General features: G+C 35.6%; 1 protein-coding gene and 1 long non-coding RNA gene across 2 annotated transcripts; one reads left to right on the forward strand and one right to left on the reverse strand.

Annotated features, from left to right (window-relative positions):
- The first annotated feature begins 1439 nt into the window (after nt 1–1439).
- Nucleotides 1440–3812, forward strand: LOC104611070 (uncharacterized). Its single transcript, XR_737564.3, has 3 exons — nt 1440–2215; nt 2420–2610; nt 3309–3812. It is a non-coding gene; the product is annotated as an uncharacterized LOC104611070 (long non-coding RNA).
- Nucleotides 3813–18102: 14290 nt separating this feature from the next.
- Nucleotides 18103–20620, reverse strand: LOC104611097 (putative inactive purple acid phosphatase 29). Its single transcript, XM_010278016.3, has 3 exons — nt 20345–20620; nt 19812–20200; nt 18103–19704 (listed from the first exon to the last, which is right to left on the reverse strand). Exons 1-3 carry the CDS (start codon nt 20481–20483, stop codon nt 19084–19086), a joined length of 1149 nt encoding a protein of 382 aa, XP_010276318.3. The 5' UTR covers nt 20484–20620; the 3' UTR covers nt 18103–19083.
- Nucleotides 20621–22195: the final 1575 nt, after the last annotated feature.

Raw genomic sequence — 22195 nt, forward strand, 5'->3', positions numbered from 1 at the left:
CTATATCTCTCTATATTCCATATTGACCAAGTTATGAGGTTTGGGATTCATGGTTTTAAGTTTCACATTTTTTCTCCCATTTTTGTTTTTTTTTTTTCTTTTTCATTTCACATCAATTGACAACTCAATCTCATCTATCCACTTTGTCTCTTCAAACCTAGAGATGACAATTTTCCTCATCCCTATTAGGCATCCATCCTACCCATTGGATACCCTGCCCCCATTGATCAAAGGTTAGATCTACAACTGTTGATGGTTTCACAGTTCACTGAACAGGCATCAAGTTTAGCTAATCTTAATTAGGCAAAATGGATAATTAATTATAGAATAGATCTACAGAAAGAAACCATTGATATAACATCTAAGGGTTTGTATAAAATGGATATAGCGATGGATCGATAATCCGTCGGTATATAACCACTAATACTTGTAGCCAAGGTTCAAAGTATCGATATGATACGAGTATCAGTTGTATCGTATCGGTACTTAGAAACGGTTGATACATACTTTTTTTTTTTTAGTTTTTTCAAAGTTTAGTTTTTGGGAAGCTTATAAGATATTTTTTATTATTAAAAAAAATGGGGATCTGAAACACTTGGAAACAGGCATTTCAGACCGTATCTTTTTCAAAAGTTACGATACGATACATCTCGTATCGGACGTATAGTATTAATACTTTGAACCTTATTTATAGCAAAAGAAATTAACAACCATCGTAATAGATAGATTTATACCGATAAGATATCCATCGATAAAAATATCCGTAGGTATATATCATTATTTTTGTAGAGAATTTACAAATAAAGCCAAAGAGCATTTTCTTTTCTTTTTTTGTTTTCTGTTATAAATTGCACTTTAGCAAATGATCAGGTCATTTGGAAAACTAGCCAATAACTATTGAAGATTATGGGTGGGGTGACAGCTGAGAGTTCATCGAATGATATTATTTGCTTCTGAGTCAGAGGAAGAGATAAAAGGATAACAGTCGTAGCTTTCCTTTCAAGATTTAGGGTAGTTCATAGGTAAGACCAGAATTGGAATCAAAATGATCTATTCTTGATGCCTATTTGGTTTAATCAGGAATTGGAATTGGATTCGGATTGTTACAATTTGGTTCATTGGAAGTTGGAATTGGAATCAATTGAAAATTTTCAATTTTGTATTAATCTATTTATTATTTTATTATTATTTTATTAATATTTTATGAATATATAATTATTATTTTATTAGTATTTTATTATTATTCTTTAATAATTAATATCTTAAAATTGATCATTAATTTATGAATATTTTATTAATATATTATTTATTATTATTACTTTAATAACATTTTCACTACTATATTTTATTAATACTTTAAGGTAAATTATAAAGACCCCTGTAATTTATTTTGCGACAAAGACCGCTGCTGTACTATGACCGTGAGACAAAAACCCTTTTCCATTAGCTTATACGAACAGCGGATCCACATTTCTCTCTCTCCCTCTCCCTCTCTCTCCTCCGATCTCTCTTCTGTTTCAGGAGAGAGAGTATGTGTGTCTCCTCTGTAAATCTGTAAGGTCAATCTAAGAGAACCAAAAACAGATGAAAACGAAGATATGAAGAAGATATCTTACTGTTTTTCTCTTCTTCTTCCACTTCCAAGTTGTTGCCTGAATCTTCAGAACGCTGCAACCGAGTTCCTAGCGGAATCCCTTTTAAAGCACCGAATCAAAGCTTACGACATTTCCGCGTTTAGCAGGAAAATCCATTATCGTGTTTCTTCTCCTTCTCATCTTCTCTCTCCTAAAACTTCATCGCTGCCTCCATGAAGTAACACTAATACTGGAGAAGGTGCGACATGTGATGAATACGATTCTCTCAACAAGCCAACTAACAAAGTAACACTAATACTGTTCGTTGAGATTTATTCTTTCAAGCTTTTCCCCTACACTTCTTGGAGTAAGCTATTAGAATCAGAGCGTGTGACAAGTGCGAACAGGGCATGAAACACCGCTTCGATAATGGCTTATGGAAAGGGAAAGGCAAGGAGCTTTCCGATTTTCTATTTGACCTGAAGAAGGTCTCGCACCTCCTGGAGCTCCAAAGTTCGGGAGAATTAAAACTCTTTTGAGCAGATCTAACTGATGAAGGGAGGTTCGATGCCACTGTCTCTGGATGCGGCGTGGTCTTCCACGTCGCTACTCCAGTCCACTTTGCTTCTCCGGATCCTGAGGTAATGTAATGTCGTTGGATCAATTGTATTATTGGGCTATTTTCTTTGTATATATCATTTTTAGGCAACGCATAGCTGCTCTTTCTCAACAACAATGACGAAACGATATTGCTTTTCTTATTTTTTCAAGTTAATAACAGATTAAGGATTAATTTTAGAGTGAATTGTTTAAAACTCCCAAATTAGTGTTGTTGATTGAAACAGAATGACATGATCAAGCCAGCAATTCAGGGAAGGTTAAGTTTTGCTGGAGACTACAATTCTACGCGGGACGAAGTGATTCATTCCTGGAAACATGTCAAGGAAAAAACTGGATCTGATGCTGAGGAAAAATACAGAGACGCGGTGAACAAAAGGCGAGGGAAAAATATTGCAGAGATAGAACAGCAGCGATGGTAATCCCCGATTTTCCTTTCTCTCCCCTTATCTCCACTACTGTTTGTGTATTGTGAGGTCAAGGAAGGTGAAATAGTGTTTTTCTTATTATAAGAGTAGCATAATATTGTAACGCGGATTTTAATGGAAAGCTAACAGAAGGAGGATTCTGTCTCAGGTCATAGCACAGGGTCTTTAACGCAAAACAAAGTATAGGGGGGTCATAGACTACTTAGTATAGGGGGGTCTTTGTAATTAACCCAATATTTTATTATCATTTTCTTATCAGTTTATTAATTTATATTATTTTTGTTTATTATTTTAAAATGCAATGATTATTATTAAATAATTAATATGTTAGTATTTATCATTAATTTATGAATATTTATTAATATATTATTATTACTTTAGTAATATTTTTATTATTATATGTTATTAATAATTTATTATTTGATTATTAATTTAATTATAATATATTACTATTTTATTTATACTTATTTATTATTAATTAAATAATATTATTGCTTTTTATTATTAATTTATTATAGTACTATTATTTGATAAATACTTTATTTTTATTTTAATGATTAATTAATATAATTTTATTTTATCATTATAATTATCTTATTATTACTTTCATAATATTTTATTATTTTATTAATATTAAGATTTGGGTATTTTTTTGTCATTAATTCTTTACTTCTTGACATACATGTAGAATGAGAATCGGAATCCTATTCGTACCAAACAATTGGTAGTTATCCGAATAGGAATGGAAATGGGTCACTTGAATAGGAATGTAGAAGCTTCGTACCACGCATGCGTTGATACCGATAACCGGCCCCATCTCCATTTTGAATCAACGAATTGAAAGCTTTTTGGGACTTGCCCAAATGTCAAAGATCGGTCGCAGAGGCTACAGATCAAACAGAAAAGAGATCCGTTCATGATGTTAGATCATCACCCATCATTCACACTAAAGTGCAAAGGAAAGCACTTCATTAAGTCGGCCAGGACGAGGGAGTTTGGTTTCGTTCACATTTATTCAGTAAACGTGTTTATGGGTGGTGTTATATAAGTGTCATGCATTTTCTGTCTCTTGCTTTTTTGTATATATTAAAAATATAAAAAGTAAACTTTGATTTATGTGTATGCCGGTCTAAGTTATTTTTTAAAGCTAAACTGTCAGGCATTTATTCATTGTTAGGTTGAAGTGGCATTTAATGACGCTTAATTGTTATAAACGATTGTAATTATTGCATTTCTCTATTTTATTAGTAAATAAAGTACAAATATTTATTAAATAAACATAAAGGGAACCAATCACGTACATAAACTTACATCATGTTGGGAAAAAGAAAAGAAGGTTGAATAATTTTTATCTTATGGCAATTGCTATGGTGCTGGTTGATCGGTTATCAGCTTTTTCGGTTTTTAGGATTTCATTGTACCACATACCATACAACCAGCCAAAGTTGAAGCAGCAACAAACATGTCGACTTCTGTTTCATTTCTGCTAGGTTACATTATCAAGAATGTTATGTGCCTGGATCATCTTCTTCTTAATTTATATATATGTTTTTCTTTTTCTTTTGATGGATAAATCAATAATGGTTTTCTAAGTTAGAGTCTGGTTCTTGTACATTTCTATTTTCTCTACTAAATTTTCTTATTGGGGGATATAAAGGCTTCATTAATTCTAAATAAAATAAATAAATGCCTATAGTTCTAAAAACTAGCATTAGTAATTTGTATTATGCCTTATTATAATTGACAATTCGTGTAGAACGAAAGATATTATTCTTTTGTTCCCCTCACTTTTTCCTTTACAGGGAATGAATATATATAGATACAGGCCTTCTTCCATCTTTCCTTGTCCAATACAAACTACTCCTATGATAAGGATAAGTGATCACTGACTCTGGATAGGAGTTGTCCCTTGAATTAAGGAATATCCTCCTACTTTGACAGCTCACGCTAATACTCCCCCTCACATTGGTGCGTACAAATCTTGGATGCCCAACTTGCTAAGTGATCTGTGGAAGTTTTTACTGGATACAGCTTTTGTAAGTATATCCGACAGTTGGTCTTCAGACTTGACAAAAGGAAATCGGATGATTTTGTCTTCGATATTTTGTTTGATGAAATGCCGGTCCACCTCCACGTGCTTTGTTCGATCATGTTGAATGGGATTCTGAGAGATATCTATGGCAGCCTTGTTATCACAGAATAGGTCCATCTCAGAGGTTGGGGAGAAACCGATTTCAGTCATTAATCTTCTAAGCCAGAGAAGCTCGCAAAGCCCTTTAGCCATTCCCCGAAACTCAGCTTCAGCACTTGATAAGGCCACCACCTTCTGTTTTTTACTCTTCCATGTGACAAGATTTCCACCGACAAATGTAAAGTACCCCGAGGTGGATCTTCTGTCCGAGATATTTCTAGCCCAATCTGTGTCTGTATAGCCTTCAATCTTTAGATGATTATTCTTTGAGAACATAAGTCATCTTCCGGGTGAGGACTTCAAGTATCGAAGAATTCGCATTACAGCATTCATGTGATATTCGCTTGGACAATGCATGAATTGACTCACCATGCTGACCACGTAAGTGATGTCTGGACGAGTATGTGAGAGGTAAATAAGTTTACCAACCAGCCTTTGATATCTCTCCTTACTGGTAGGTACTTGGTCTGTGTATTCTCCAAGTTTATGGTTTTGTATAATTGGTGTGTCTTCCAGCTTGCACTCCAACTGTCCTACTTTAGATAGTAAATCTAAAGTGTATTTTCATTGAGATAGAAATATATCTCTCCTTGATCTAGCAACTTCAATTCCTAGAAAATATTTGAGCCCTCCCAAGTTCTTCATTTCAAACTCAGTCGCCAATTGCTTTTGAAGAGTTGCTATTTCTCCTGAATCATTTCCGGTGATAATCATGTCATCTACATATATTATTAAGGTTGTTACCTTCCCTCGTTGGTGCTTTAGAAATAGTGTATGATCCGAATTGCTTTGTTGAAAGCCATATTTCTTCATCGCAAGACTAAACCGCCCAAACCATGCCCGCGGTGATTGTTTCAGTCCATATAGTGCTCGTTGTAGTTTACACACAACTTTGGTCTTGGAATTTGTTGTATAACCAGGTGGGATGTCCATGTACACCTCCTCTTCAAGGTCACCATGGAGGAAAGCGTTCTTTACGTCGAACTGGTGTAGCGGCCAATCAAGGTTTGCTGCAAGAGATAATAAAACTCTAACCGTATTCAATTTTGCCACTGGTGAGAAGGTTTCTTGATAATCTACGCCATGTATCTGAGTACAACCTTTCGCGACCAGCCTCGCTTTGTATCTCTTGATCGACCCATCTGCTTTGTATTTAATGGAAAATACCCACTTACACCCTACAGGTTTCTTCCCTTCGGGCAAGGTAACAAGAGTCCAGGTTTTGTTCTTCAATAGTGCCTTCATTTCTTCCTGTATGGCCTGTGTCCATTTCGAGTTTGTCAGAGCTTCTTGAACACTGGTGGGAATATGATGTGAGGACAATTCTTGCACAAATGTTTTGAGAGGTTTGGAGAGTCTCTTTGTTGATACATAATTGGCAATTGGATACGCCTCCAATTCTCAATCTCTGGAGAATATCTATTTGGCTGTTTGCCACGATTATGCCTGAAAGGTAAAGTGTAACCAGCAGAAGTATTCATATAATTAGAGCTTGAAGGTGTAGTAGGAGAGTTTACCTCAAGGTCATTCGCTTCAGGAATATTCTCAGGAGATGGGTCTTTGGGTACTATGGAGGTTGGGGTCTCTATTTCTTCTACTGGAAGTGGCGATGGTGATGTAGACGTTTCCGGTGTTGTAGATGTCTCTCTTGAAACTACACCAGTTGTAGAAGGTTCTTCATTGACCATCTTTTCTGTTGAATCACTATTATTTAGCCAATCGGGTAGAAACCAGTTCTGTTCTGCACTCTGACTCTCCCCCTGAAGAGAAGAATTGATTTTGGAAGGAGAGTAGAATGTTTCAGATTCCAAAAAAGTAACATCCATGGTAATATAGGTCCATTGGGTGGTTGGATCATAACATCGGTATCCTTTCTGATGTAACGCATACTCCAAAAATACGCACCGAGTTGCTCGTGGATCAAGTTTTGTGCGTTGATTTTTATGCAGATGTATGAATGCCACACAGCCAAAAACTCGAGGTGGAATCATCAACACGGATGGCAGAGAGACATGTGATGAAAGAGCTTGTAATGGTGTCTTAAAATGTAAGACGCGTGATGGCATTCGATTAAGGAGGTGTACAGTAGTAGCAACAGCATCAGCCCAATGTCGATTAGGTACATGTGCTCCAAGTAGCAAAGCACGAGCAGTTTCGAGTATGTGCCGATTCTTTCTCTCAGCAATGCCATTTTGCTGCGGAGTCTGTGGACATGAAGTCTCATGAAGTAGTCCATGAATCCGGGAAATAATCTTGGAACCGTTGATTTATGTATTCCCCGCCATTATCAGACCTGAGAACCTGAATTTTAGCTGAGAACTGAGTCTTCACCATCATATGGAAGGATTGAAATACAGTCAACACTTCATCTTTATGTTTCATCAGATATAACCATGTCATGTGATTGCAATCATCAACAAATATTACAAACCAACAAAACCCAGACACCGTAGTTACCGGGGATGGCCCCCACACATCAGAGTGAATTAAAGCAAATGGAACTTTACTTTTATTCATACTTAAAGGATAGATAGTTCTATGACTCTTAGCTAAGATGCAAGTTTCACATTGAAAATCACGAGGCTGCATTTCTGTAAATAAATCCGAAAATAAATGCTTCATGTAACCAAATGATGGATGTCCCAACCGGCGATGCCAGATCCAAATCTGTTGTTCTTTGGTATTACTTTGATGGTGTGCATGATGTGCTTGACCCATATTAAGATCATCCATGTAGTAGAGCCCCCCCCCCCCCTCCTAGTACCATGCCCAATTATCTCCTTGGTGAGAATATCCTGAAGAAGACAAAAAGAATGATAGATGAGCACAACACAATTTAGATCAGTGGAAATTTGGCTAACAGATAGTAATTTATGGGAGAGAGAGGGAACAAGCAAAGTGTTCTTTAAGGATATTGTAGGTGACAAGGTTACAGTACCTGCTCCTGTGACTGGAGATATGGCCCCATTGGCATTAGCAATTGTAGTCCATCTTGGTGGTGAAGTTTTTGAAAAATCAGTGGCATCATAGGTCATGTGGTCGGTAACCCCCAAGTCAAGTATCCATGCATTGCTATCAACGGTGTTGTGGGGAAGATTGTTACCTGAATCTGAGAGGTGTACGTCTCCTTGTGGTAGTTCAACAAGCGGTGTGAATGACAGTTGGGGTTCTGCTGTAACCATCGTAGCCTTACCACCAGTTTTAGCCTTGTCTTGACGTTTCCGGGCTTGGAGTTCATGCCACCAGTCGGGGTAGCCATGTAGTTTGAAGCAATTCTCCCGGGTAAGCTTTGAGTTACCACAATAAGAACACTTAGTTTTATTAGAAGATGTTCGAGATTTAGAGGACATACCAACTTTTTCGTTGCTCAAAGAAAGAGAGCCTGTTGAGGATGAAGTAGGTTGTCCCGTTTTAACACTTTTGGAGGCCAAAACAGCTCCTAGAGTTTCAATATTATTACTGGTGATCATGACCTTTTGCCGGATAGCTTCCCTACGAACATGTGCGTATGCCTGCTCAATAGTGGGAAACGGGTGCATTTGGAGTACATCTGTTCGAATCTTGTCAAGTTTGTCATCAAGTTCATCTAAGAAAATATACACTCTCTCTTCTTGAAGAAGATTATTATATCGTTGAATATCTGCAGCACACTCCATTGGATTTGGACGGCGAAAATCAATTTCACGCCACAAACCTTGGAGATCATTATAATATTTTTCAAGAGATCCTTCAGACTGGCGCAAGCGGGTCACACGGTGTCGGAGATCATATACTTGTGAGGTGTCACTGCCATCAAAGTAGGTAGTAGCAACAGAATCCCACACCATCTTTGCCGTAGGGAATCGAATAAAGTTACCGATCAAGGATACGTCCATGGAGTTAATTAACCAGCCCTTGACAATAGCGTTGTTCGTGTGCCACCTTCGAAAGGTTGGGTCAGTCTGAGGAGGTTGGGGAAGCTCGCCATTAATATATCCCAATTTGTCTTTGCCGGAGATATACATCTCAACAATTTGGGACCAAAGAGCATAGTTGGTGCCATCCAACTTGATGCCAATCTGTGCGACATGAGTCTCTGTAGTCAAGGTTGGTCTGTGCAGGATTTCAGCCATTCTAGTGGTCAATTCGGTGAGGGTAGGGTCGGATCGTTCTTCCCCAACTGGATCTGAGGTTTCTGAATCGGACATGGTTGTATCTCCCGAAGGGTGTCCATGCTAATGGCGTCTTGGAGCAGAAGAGCTTAGTGCCACAGGGCGGAGGAAGAGGTGAGAAATCTCGGAAATCAAACACCAAGTTTGCAATCTCGACGAAGGAATCTGAGTTCCTCTTGTTGGTCGAAAAAACCGTTTGCACTTCGCCGATCTCCGAGATAAAAAACCAAAGCTCTAAAAAATAGTAATATTCTAGTACGGTGACGAATTACCTCAAGAACGTGATCTTGATGCTGATCTCTATAGATGCTCCACAGAACCGATAAATTTTCCCAGCAGATTAAACGTGTAGAGGTCCTTTGGAGATCGCCTATCCGGCTGCGTCCACAGGGCGGAGGAAGATGTGATCGCCTATCCGGTTGCGTCCGACTTCCGACGTCGGAGATAGATGACACGATCCGACTGCGTCCGCAGGGCTGAGGAAGAGGTGATCGTCTATCCGGCTGCGTCCGACTTCCGATGACTTTATCGCTGCTCCGAACTTCTATTTATCTTTCCTGGTTTTCGAGTGATTTGCCGTTGATCATCAGGCGGAAAGAGAACCAACCATGACTGGAAGGACGAAACCTAAGAAGCATGTGGCTAAGGAGATTGCCGCCAAAATCGATGTTGCTACCACTAACAGAGGAGGAGGTAAGGTTGAGCTCGCCGATCGTTCTGGGCTCGGCACGGGTGGCCAATCACTGTAGGATCACTGATTCCGGATAGGAGTTGTCCCTTCAATTAAGGAATATCCTCCTACTTTGACAGCTCACGCTAATAATAACATGGTGACACTTGATCTCCATACATGCATGCATGGGAGATGATAGACATGCGCATGGACTAGTTGAGTCTACAGGAAGCCCTCCTCTCTCTACTGATAGCCTCTAAAATGTCTATGTGCAATAAGATAACTTATAAGAAATATTTCTATTTTAATTTTGTTTAATTAATTTTGACTCTTTTAGAGGAAAAGCTATGGCTCTGAGTCATGTGCATATTCGATGGGAATTAATCACTTTTCAATCTCTTGTTTGATTCATGGATGTATCAACTACCATACGGTTCAAGTGTTCAACAAAGAAAAGCACAGTGGTACAGCCTACATGTCTTCCTTCAAAGCTCTTGCATGGGATTTTTGTCACGTCTACTTTAAATTAAGTATTAGGAAATTTAAGTTTTAAGGTATTGCTGCGGGACTATGTTTATTATCTTTTCTTGAAAACAGAGCCCTTCTAAAGTATTAATTTGCATGCACGCCCCCACCACATCTCAACCGTGTATTAAAAACATCTCATGAAAAGTAGGAAAGATATTCCTAATGCACGCTGAGTGTGCACGTAGAGAGTCTGTGAGGCACCAATGTGAATCCTCACATCTTTCTGAGTGAGTTTACATGTATAGATGGACTCAGGAACCAAAAAGAAAGAACCTTTTCATCACAGAAAAGGTGTAACTTTTTAGGACGGTGTTGGGACGGATCCAAACTCAAAATGGGTAAGGATGTTTAACCAAAAAATAGCTCCCAACACAATCCCAACAAACCACTGTGGCCACATATTGAGATTGGAGAACATCTCCCTTAACGTTCATGAAGTGCTACTTTTATCTGTAAATGTCATGAAAATGGAGCATCCCACCACCACTGGCCTTTGGCGTAGAATGGCGCGAAGCGTTTTTCAGTGACATTTACTTCTAAACGTCAAAGAAAAAGCTTTTTGCCACATTTTGATTGTGTTTCCAAACATCACCAAGTTTTTTTATTGTGATAAAATTAGCAATTTATTATTGTATCAAATTAACTTTTATATTCCTATAAATTAGTTTTAAAATTATTCAATTATTTTATATTTTATTACTAATTATTAGTTAATCAATTAGGTAGGAATGTCACCAAAATTCTTTTTTTTTTGTGAAAATTCTAGCAAATTTGTTGTTGTTGCTAATTAACTTTTACATTTGTATCAATTAGTTTTAAAATTTCTTTATAATTTTATATTTATTAATAATTATAAATTAATTAATTAGGCAGGGATGTCAATGGATTTGCCTCAACCCTAACCCTAATTAACTAGAAGTATCGTACACCTAGGGGTGTAAATGGATTGTTCTAATCCGAGATCCAATATCATATTCTATCAAATTTGGATCTCCTAGTTTGAATCTTTGGATTGGATCAAATAATAGGACCTGATCATAAATTTGATCGGATTCAAATCACCTTTGTTCAATCCAAGAAGACCTGATTCGATATATATGTTATTTATTTATAAATATATTATTTTTATTGCATTTTGTAAATATATTATATTATTTATTTCAAAAAAAATCAGATCTAAAGATTCGATGATCTCATTGGATTCGAATACAAATCTACGTCTATGAGATCCAATCGAATCAGATCTCCCCTTAATAGTGTCATACTGGATTCAGATATGTATGTTATGGCTACTAAGTTGCTATCTACTTCTTATTGTGATCAACTTATGTAGAGTGTAAAACAGTTCATATAAATTGCAATGTTGGATTAGTTTTGCATTGACAAATTTACCTTCTTACCAAACAGATTTTTAGCTGTAATGGATGCAAATACGAATTTCAATAAAGCATATGTTTTTTTTTTTATAAAAAGCCCACTTGAATACAAATATACTTCTTTTTTATTGATGTACTTTTACATCTTATTATCAATGTAAATATGCATTGGTCTGTCATTTGTCAATACAAAAATGTAATATTACCAAATACAAGCAAAAATGAAATAAAGTATATATTTACCTGAGCCGAGATTTACACTCCATTTGCATTGTTTCCAAACGCAGCCTAAAGAATTGGAGGTCGATTACTGAATCGAAGTTTTTTGGTGGTATGGGGTTAAAGAATTTCAACCATTTAAATGCTGCATTGGTGGCAAAGTTGTGTTGGTGGTTTCTCACAGAAAGTAATCAATTGTGGGTGCAAGTATTGACAGCTAAAAAACTTTGGACTGTTTCTCCTACGGAAAGATGTACAGCTCAGTGGGCAAGTATGTTGAAGTGTCGGTCTACTCTCCGTAAGGGTTGTCGTTTGGTTGGTACGTAATGGTGGTCTAGTTCTGGCATTTGCTGATCCTTGGTTACCATTGGAAACTCAAGAGTTAGATGTTAATGTGCAATTGTGCATAATGATACACCACACGTGTCGGAGCTATCAGATTTCTCATCGCCAATGATGATAAGGTTATCGGCCATCAGATCTACGAGGCAGCCGGCACATGTGTGCATTATGCAAAAATAGTTAATTACAATTAATTAATTAAAACTTAATAAAGATTGTCATTGATTATTTATCGAGATAAAACCACTGTTTTCAAAACCGGATTGGACCGGAAAAACCAGAAACCGGTCACCTTCGTTTTCCTCCAAAATTGTTTTTTTCCCTAAAATCATTAATTTTGGTCAGCAAATTGTTGAACTGGCCGATTAACCATTCAAATGGTTTTGACCGTTTTTTAATTTTTTAATTTAAAAAATTTTTTTTTGTCAAAACAAGCCAATCGTTCGAATCGAACGGTCGAACCATTTGAACCAGTAACTTGACCCCTGACCAGTTTGGTCACCAATTTGTTTTAAAAACCATGGATAAAACTTCACACGTCCCTCAAAGGTCACTTGTAATCCGACGGAAACAACTGCCATTGATTACTTACCAGGTAAAACTTCACATGTCCCTTGAAGGTCATTGGTAATCCAACAAAGGAGATAACAATTTTCACTTTGGCTCCATCATAGTGCAATGGCGAATGTCACAACACATAAACTTTACAGAAACCTCCATCATCATGCAAAGGAAGAAAACTCCTTCCTATGACTTGAATAGGGTTTCTAAGGGGGTAGTGTTAAAACTCCTATAATAGGATTTTTGGGATAGGGATTTTCACCTCCCATGACTGAAAAGAAGAGGGAAGGGAGTAGGGTTTAGGAGAAATAAGAGCGAATAGAGGGAACAAAAGGATCTAGGGAACATATGGTTTCTAAGGGCAGTAGGGTGTTTCCCTTCTCGTGACTGAAAATAAGAAGGAAGGAGGTAGGGCAATAGGAACTGAAAAGAAGATGTGTTGCGAATAGGAAAAGAGAGATAGAGAATCATAGAGACAAGAGATGAGAAAGAGAACCACAAAGACAGGAGAGAGAGAGAGAGAGAGAAGGGGGAAGGAGATATGGTCCAGAGAAGAAGAGGTGTTGTGAGTAGGAGAAGAGAGATAAGGGTGTCCACGGTTTGGTTAACCGAATCATAAACATTTCTTTCAAACTGAGCTGTTCCTATCAATTTTCAATTTTTCCAAATCGAACCACCGGTTGACTAGTTGATTGGTCTTGGTTTTTGACTTGTTTGATTGTTCATTAGTTTTTCAGTTTTTTATATTTATAATATATATTATATAAATATGTGTAAAATATTATAAAAATATATAATATATAATATATTTATAAATATAATGTATATACATATTTATATATAATGCATATATATTTATATATAATATATAGAAAATATGTGACATATTAAAAATATATATAAAATATACATATAAATATATATACCAGTCAATTCGATTTTCCGTTGTTTCTTTTCTAGGTTAACCGAAAACCGAACTGGTCCTTCAGTTTTTCAAAAATACCAAACCAACCAATTCAATTAACTACATTTTCCGTTCAGTTTGGTTTTTTGTTTTTTGGTTTTGTATGGACACCCTTAAAGAAAGAGAGAGAAAGATAGTGCAATAGGGATTGAGAAGAAGAGGTAGGAGGAGAGAGAGTAAAGGGGGAAGATGACCAAGAGATGTTCACCATAGACACAGGAGAATAGAGAGAGAGAACCCAAAAGATAGGAGGAGAGAGAGGGGGCAAGAGAAAGGGGAAGCAACAAATTGGATTTTGTGAAAAGGGGGTAGAAACCTGGAAGGGATTGAGAAGAAGAGGTGCTCACCACAGACATAGGGGAGAGAGAGAGAGAGGGGAATTATAGAGATAGGAGAAGAGAGGGAGAACTACAGAGATAGGAGGAGAGAGAGTAAAGGGGGAAGATGACCAAGAGATGTTCACCATAGACACAGGAGAATAGAGAGAGAGAACCCAAAAGATAGGAGGAGAGAGAGGGGGCAAGAGAAAGGGGAAGCAACAAATTGGATTTTGTGAAAAGGGGATAGAAACCTGGAAGGGCAAGCACACGTATTTGCAGCTTGGACTTCTCATGCTCATAAGTTAGTCCACTCATGTGGATTCCATTTAATTCATGATGAAGGTGTCCACAAATAACCATTTCATATATATATATATATATATATATATATATTGATTATAACCATGAGAGCATTGGTTGATCCATTTGATGCTGATGGTTGACTATCTACTTGCCACTCAAACAAAAGGGTGGTTTATTTAATTATTTTTCATGTTAGTTTTGAACATAGTTTTTATATTACTAAAAATATTAGATATAGACTTACTTTGTAGAATTTGTTGGTGAGAAACAAAAAAACTTCAAATAAAGTATCAAATGAGAAAGAATTAGAGTTAATACCTTAATGAGAGGAAATTTAATGAAGTGGGATGCAATAGTACTTTAAATTACATTTTTTTTGCCTACATAGTTAAAAAGGGATTAAATTCATAAATAGGGGTGTTTAAATCAAGAAAAGTCCTCAAAGCCCATTTATTTAATGTGCCTTAAATATAAGATTTAGTAAAAGAAAATGAGACTTAATAATTTAAATATAGGACTTAATGATGAGGAATATAATGAATTTAATAAAAGTAGTATTTCAAATTATGTTTTTTGCCCTCATAAATATAGGGAGACCAAGTTCAAAGAGTAAAAATATTTTAGTTAAAAATTTTCAGAATCTAAACCTCATTCACACTTTTAATTAATAGCAATATAGCTATAGATGATTGCTATATCAAAAAATATAACCCCATCAATAACAATATACAAATATGAAACATGTTTGAGATGTAAAAATATAAATCCTGTTGGAAGCTATGCCGATCGCTACGATGTCGATGGTAGCAGATTCGAACCCCCCTTTTTAGACCCTACTACATCCACTTTCCTCATCTGGATGGGCATTTTGGATATAACAGGGCTGAAATCTTCTCCACAAGATCTTCACTAATGATGTAATCCCATTCACCAAGGCATCTATCAATGTGAAAAAAAAGAACAGATTTAGATAGATATGTGTGAGAGAGAGAGTGAAGATTTTTCATACATTTACCACCTGCACATTAAATATAAGCAAACATTGGGCCTGATTTTTACTAAGTCTTATATTATTGGGCCTCGGCCTAACTTGGACATATAGTATTTGGCCCAATTGTTTTTGGACCTAAACGGAACCCTACTAATTAATTAGAATAGGGTATGTTGGATACCCAAGTAATTGGATGCTTGCTAAAATCACTTAGCTTGAATATGTTCCCACGTGTTCTATAATGTAGAAATACAATATAAAGTATTAAAGTCATCGTTAGATAATATTGGAAACAACAAAAAGCTGATTTTTGGGGTAAATTAAAAGGCTGCCGCCCTGCATTAAAGGGATGGTGATAATTATTCCTATAATTTTGTTTTCAACAACTCCCCCATGGATTTTAGTAGGGAATTTGTCTAAAATTCATCATGAGTTTTCAATATTTCTTAAACTTTCCACAACTTTTTCATAATGTCTAAAACTCACCATGTCAGAAAGTTTTTATCTTCCAAAACCCACATTCCGTTAGTGCACCGTTAATGCTTCTTAACAGAGGTGTCCATGTTAGCATAAATAATATTTTTTATGACCAAATTACCCTTGAATGGTGAGTTAAAGGAAAATTGATCTTTTCAGTTTTCAATTTTCTTGTTTTTTTTTTCTTTTTTAGTGTTTTGTTATAATTTCCAATGTTTTTTATAATTTCTGTTTTTTTACATTTTTCTATTTCTACAATCTATAAATTTTCCTATATTTTTTTATTTATTTGCAATTTCTGTGTTTTTCTAAAATTTTTGGTGTCTTTTCGACAATTTTTATTTTCTGATTTTGTTTTTCAGTTTCTATAGTTTCTATAATTTGAAAATTATTATTATTTTTTTTTGCAATCTCTATAGTTTTTTATATTTTTTGTAATTTCTTTGTTTTTATGCATTTTATATTTGAAAATATTTTTTTGAACTTTTTCCTTTTTTCATGTCTAAATATTAAAATGGTAATATATTAACACCCATTAATTTATTTTTTATATATTTTATATTTTTCTGTGAAGGTTAAAATGGTAATCTATTAACACCCATTAGTCTGTTTAACATGAAGTTAGTGACATGGTGACATTTAGACATTTTGAAAAGTCGTGGTGAATTTAAGAGAAATGCTGAAAACTTATTGTGAGTTTTAGACAATTTCTTTTGCCCCTATTTCATTATTCCATGTAATTAATAGTGAAAATAAAATTACAAAATTATCCTTTGAAATTTGATGAGGGAAAGCGAATTTTTTTTTATAGAGAATTACATTGCATCTCACCGCAGAATTCTAAAATTACAGCCCCCATAATCTACTAGTAGCCTCCCCTATAAACTGCATCTTGCCTGTGGATTTGGCATCAATCCACGATCAGGATTCATCCCACTTGTACAGTGAGGCTAAGAATTCTGAGGTGGGCTGAACGGTCATTCTCTGGACTATTGTGTAGCCCATCCCTTATACCCATAATTTCAACCCTTGGTGGCGTGAGATCACCTATTCACTTTTTTTTTACTGTTAATTTTTGTTTTTGGTATATATCCACCTCCTACCTGTTATTGAATCATACTTAGCACGTAAATCATAATAATTACTGAAAAGACTTTATTGGATGTAATTGAACCCTAAAATATCAAGAATTTCTTTTAAGAGGCATTCTTTTTCTGGATTTTGAGAGGGGGAAAGTTGGTCAATGGGATTTTGATTCCCATTGACCAAAAATCCCATATTCTATTTTCAGATTTATGTGGGACCAGGGAAAGTTTATTTTCCTGGATATCACTTATCCGAGTCAGTGATACTCATCTCCTAGGTGGGTAAATAACTTTCCCACCTTGGGGGAAAGTTGCCAACACTTGAAAGGGATAAAAATGCCCCTTGTAATAATGGATTTTTATGGATAAAATGGTCATTGCCTTATTTACATGGAAAATAAAAGAACATGGGTAAATGTACTTACCCGGGTAAATCTTTCCTAGGAAACAATTACTTGGGTAAGTGCATTTACCTAGGTAAATAACTTATCGAAATGCGAATAGGGCCTTAGGCTCTTTTATCAATCAGCCTCCTATGGGAGATAGGGTGAGCGACTTAGTAAAGATGAACCTTTGGTTTTCAATCTATGAATACCTTTGATAAGTAAACCTAACAAAATTAGGCTAAGTAAAAGAAACCTATCAAGTTTTATTTTTTTCAAAGTTACCATAAAGCAAGCATCACCTTAGGCTATGTTTGTTTGAAGGAAAAGGTAGGGAAAAGAAGGGAGATGTAGGGAAATCTTTACAAACCTTCTATAGGTTTCCTTGCCTTTCTCTTCCTTTCCCTACTTTTTCCTTCAAACCAAACACAGCCTTAGTGTCTATACATTCAGTTATAGGTGAGTTTATATCCGGTTTTATATGTAGTTTTCATTTCCTAGTGTGATAATTGAGTGATTTGGAATCATGATTAGGTATTTTGATGTCATATTAGGTGTTTTGGTCAAAAAAAAAAGTGAAAGTGGAAAAAATGCACATGCTGGAATGGATGAGTGGAAGAAGTAGAAAGGATAAGGTCAGAGATGAAATTATTCCATAAAACTTAGGAATAGTTGCAATTAATGACGATAAAAAAAATAGAATAAGATGGTTTGTTCATGTGCATGGAAGCATTTATAAGAATAAACAATTTGTTGTCAAAGAGGCTAGAATTGCTAGAGGATATACAGACCAAAAAGAGCATGTACTGAAATAATAAGAAATGATTTAAGCACTCATAACTTAACAATAAATATGACATTAAACAAAGTAGAATGACAAAGTAGAATGGCTTAATTAGAAGAAGAAAATGATGATGATGATGATTTAGGTGCCTTGATGTTATTTCTCTATTATGTGGACTTATATAGTGTAATAGAACTCAATTTGGTGTTATTTCCCTATTATGTAGACTTATATAGTGTAATGGAACTCAACTTTCAATACTCCTTAGTTTGGAATATGAATCTCAAGCTTTTTTTTTTTTTTTTTTGTCTTTTGGAAAGAACCTTTAGACTAATTTCATTCAATCAAAAGAGAATAGGGATAACAAATCAAATACACTCCTCCAAGATGGCTGAAGCAATGCAAGGAAGGGAATCTTCAGACCGTGGCATACCACAACTCAAAGAATGAGAAATCAGCACCCTCGTTCACATGCAGAACTGAAATAGAATCAAATTCAAAAAAAGGGAGTTCCCTGCAGTTGGTGATTAGAGATTGAATACGCCAATGAGAAGAAGCCGGGTTCTTAATTTAAAAGGGATTGCACCAGAATTAGCAAATCTGCTTCTATAGTTACTCTCCTCAGATTCAAATCAATTGCCAGTCTCAGACTCTCAACAAATACCGCTGCTTCAGCCTCAACAAAAAGGCAATCAGGATGACCTCCAACTTGACCCCCATGACTTGAATTGGGTTTAGGTTTAATTGGCCGATTCACCCTGGCTTGATCCATCTTAAAGCTTAGAATTTCTTTTCATGTTGATTATGGTTTTTCTTCTTTTTCTAATGAAAAAATAGCACACCTTAATTAAACCTATAAAACAAATTTCAACTTAAATTAACGACTTGTATGGTTTCAAAATGTGATATCAAAAATACAATTGAAAAACTAAGGATAATGTTGGATCAGTATTGCGTTAAACCCTATAGGGTCAGGTCGGGTTTGGAAATTGGATGAGGTTTTTGGGTGGAGACATTGGAGAGTGGGATTAGGATTGAGGCGAAACCCATGCTAGCTAAACACGATCCGTTGACACCCCTTGTATTCCTCAACTCTTTCAAGTGAAACTCAAGCTCTAGAATCCACATATGCTATCCATACCAACAAAAGCTACCCACAAGAAAATACAGCCGCACATTGGAAACATGTTCCATGAAAGACAACATAAGGGAGATGTTGCCGATATTGTTGTGGTTATGTGGCCGTAGTATCTTCTGTGTAGCGTGTTGTTGGTAGTAGATCCGGGATCCTTGCTCCACAGGACCTGGGAATCAATGAGAGACAGGTCAGTGTCGTCAAGGCGCTTCCACGTTTTGATAGAACTCACCGCTCCCCAACCCCCCTCCCCCTCGTCTGTCTGCTCCAGGGTGGCCAGCACCACCCTTGCCCTCCTCGCCCACCCTTCCTTCCCATATCCATGGTACCCAAATCCTCCACCATAACACAGATGAATACCCATTACGTTTCCACAGAAATCATTGATGTGGTCATGGCCTGTGAACACTGCCTTCACATCTCCTCTTTCTTCCATGGTTGTGAAGAAGCCCGAGTTCACAGAAGCTGAGTTAACATTCTCTTGCTTGACACCCACTATGTTTGATGAGTTTACCATCGCATATTCAGGCAATGGGATGTGGAAGTACATAAGTCCTGGTGCCGACCTTTTCTGTGGCTCTGGTTCCTCCATGAATGCTTTCTGCATGGGAATGAAATAGGGTAAAAGAAAACGTTAAATTCAACAAAATCACAAGGAATTGAATAAAATTAAATTAATTTCTGACGCAAATTAAAATACATTAATACCTCGAGCTCGTTGGAAATTCTTTTGAACCAAAGCTGCTGTGAGAGCTTGATCCAACCAAAGCCAGGAATGGAGAGAACGTCACTGGTGCCTCCGCTGTCAAGAAAGTATAGATTGAGAACTGACTTGTTTTGGAGACTGGAACCGTCAACCCCACCTACCTCCAGGTTGTAGTTCCCAAATCCATCGATGATGTATCCTGGAGGATTGAGCTGAGACAAGCTGCCGTTCATGGTAACGATGTGTTTCATCACTTCTTCACTTGACAGTGTCGATGGACGGTCGTGGGTGCCTAGGACGGCAGCCCATGGGATCCTCGACGACACAGCTGGGCCAAACGCTGCATCCATGGATGCTATTGCATTCCCCGCGTAATCCAAGATGTTATCTCCTGCTCCACAACCCAAACCCAATGGAAAGATGTCAAATTAATTTGAGAACGAATCGATTTTACAAGGCTAGTTCATCTGTTGGCCTGGGTTTCGCAAACTAGCTAGAGGGAAAAAAGAAAATGAGAAGAGGAAGAGAATACTGCCATTGAAGACGATGAGATCGGGACTCTCGAGATGGATCAGGCGCTCAAGGAAGGCCGTGGTGTTGAGGTCAGAGCACGACGTCATCTGCTCCGGCAACACGTCCTGACAACGTGTTTTATTTCCATTGGCGTAATGCATGTCTGCAACCTGCAGGATCTTAAACTCTCCATTTCTGCGGAAACGGAGCTGAGCCGGAGGACGTGGGTCATTGGCAGACACAAAGATCGGAAAAGTGCAAAGACAGATCAAGAAGAAAATAAAGGAGGAAGGTGATGGTCCGTTTTCCATTTTTGCAGATTTCTTCCGTTCTCTCTTGCTACTATTTATAACTTTCCAGCATGCGACCGTCTAAATCAACACCTTCACATAAAAGATTCTCTATTTTTATTTATTTATTTTTGAAAAAAGATTGTACTAGTCATGACCTGGGCTCAGGCAAAATTGAAGCAAAAATGACTCCTATGACATTCTTTCACAATCTAAGTTGTACTACTTTAGTGGCAGTGACCAATATCTTATGTTCTATTTCTTATTTTTTTATTTTTTTATTTTTATTGGAGTTTTAAATTAAAAGAAAATAGTTTTAAACTAACAAATTATTATTATTAGTAGTAGTAGTATTATTACTTTTTACTATTTTATTAATGATTATTAATTTTTATTATTTTTTAACTTTTGTTAATTTATTAATAATATCGATTTTTTTTAATTTTTATTTCTATATTTTGTACTAAAGTGTATCAATAATTTTTATATTTATTCTTATTTTCGTTGGTTATTGTTAATAAATTTGCATCTATTTTAATTATCTTTTATTAATTTAATTACTCTTAAATTGACTATAAATTCATAAATTGACCCCACTCAAGTTGAAAAAGAAATACTAAATATAGGTGTTATTTTGGGTCATTTTTCCATATTGACCTACACTCCAATGAAATTGAAAGAAAATTTAAGGGATTAGGGTCAATTTAGTAACTTAAATATTAAAAAGTATTCAGTATTGGGTATCATATTAAACAACTTAGATACGAATATGGATATAGACAATAAACAAGGGATTAAAGTATCCGGTATCAAGAGACAATAAACACAGGATTTAATCATTGGATAAAAAGCACAAAATAAAAAAAAAATCTCTTGTGTTTTAACCAAGGATTAAAGTATTCAGTATTGGGTATCATATTAGGCCATTTAGATATGGATACGGACACGGATATATATATATATACACTTTGGAGATGCATGGATGCAGATAAAAAATATAGAGATGCTTGGACATACTAAGAAATGAATATAAATTCCATGAATATATTAATAACATCATATTTAAAGTCAAAATAACCAAAATTAATGTATTAATGCATAGGAAATGTATATTCTAATGGTATATGTGAAAAATATATTACAACTAATATAGCGGGATGCATAGAAATCATACAACTTTATTGATAATGTATCCAATCAAGAGTTTTAGTAACTTATAAAAATATAGGCACAAAATATATTCAAGGCACAAAATATATGTCACTATTTTATATGAATTATTATACCAATTATTTTCTATTTTACTATTTTTAATTTTATCATTAACAAAAAAATCAACTAAAAACTTATTCTCAAATGTTTGGTAAACAATATTTTTATTTTTCTAAACAATAAAAATGTTATTATAAAATGTAATTAAAATATCAATTAGTAACTTATAAAAATATAAAATCTTAGCCTAAAATATATCAAATATATTAAAAATTTTAAGATACATTTCATATGCAAATTCATAATTTTTAATTACTAAAATAATTATTTCATTATTAATATTTTATTTTGATAAATTTTATGAAACAAAA

This window comes from Nelumbo nucifera, chromosome 4 (genome assembly GCF_055504915.1).
Source record: "Nelumbo nucifera cultivar China Antique chromosome 4, China Antique-T2T, whole genome shotgun sequence".
NCBI classification, from domain to species: Eukaryota; Viridiplantae; Streptophyta; class Magnoliopsida; order Proteales; family Nelumbonaceae; genus Nelumbo; species Nelumbo nucifera.

Bases quoted from the DNA above. Each gene is read 5' to 3' on its own strand.
- LOC104611097 (XM_010278016.3), bottom strand. From the start codon at position 20,483: ATGCATTACGCCAATGGAAATAAAACACGTTGTCAGGACGTGTTGCCG. The intron at 20,201-20,344 runs GCAGTATTCTCT...GTTGTGGAGCAG, and splicing joins CGATCTCATCGTCTTCAATG to GAGATAACATCTTGGATTAC. The intron at 19,705-19,811 runs GTATTAATGTAT...ATTCCCATGCAG, and splicing joins GAATTTCCAACGAGCTCGAG to AAAGCATTCATGGAGGAACC.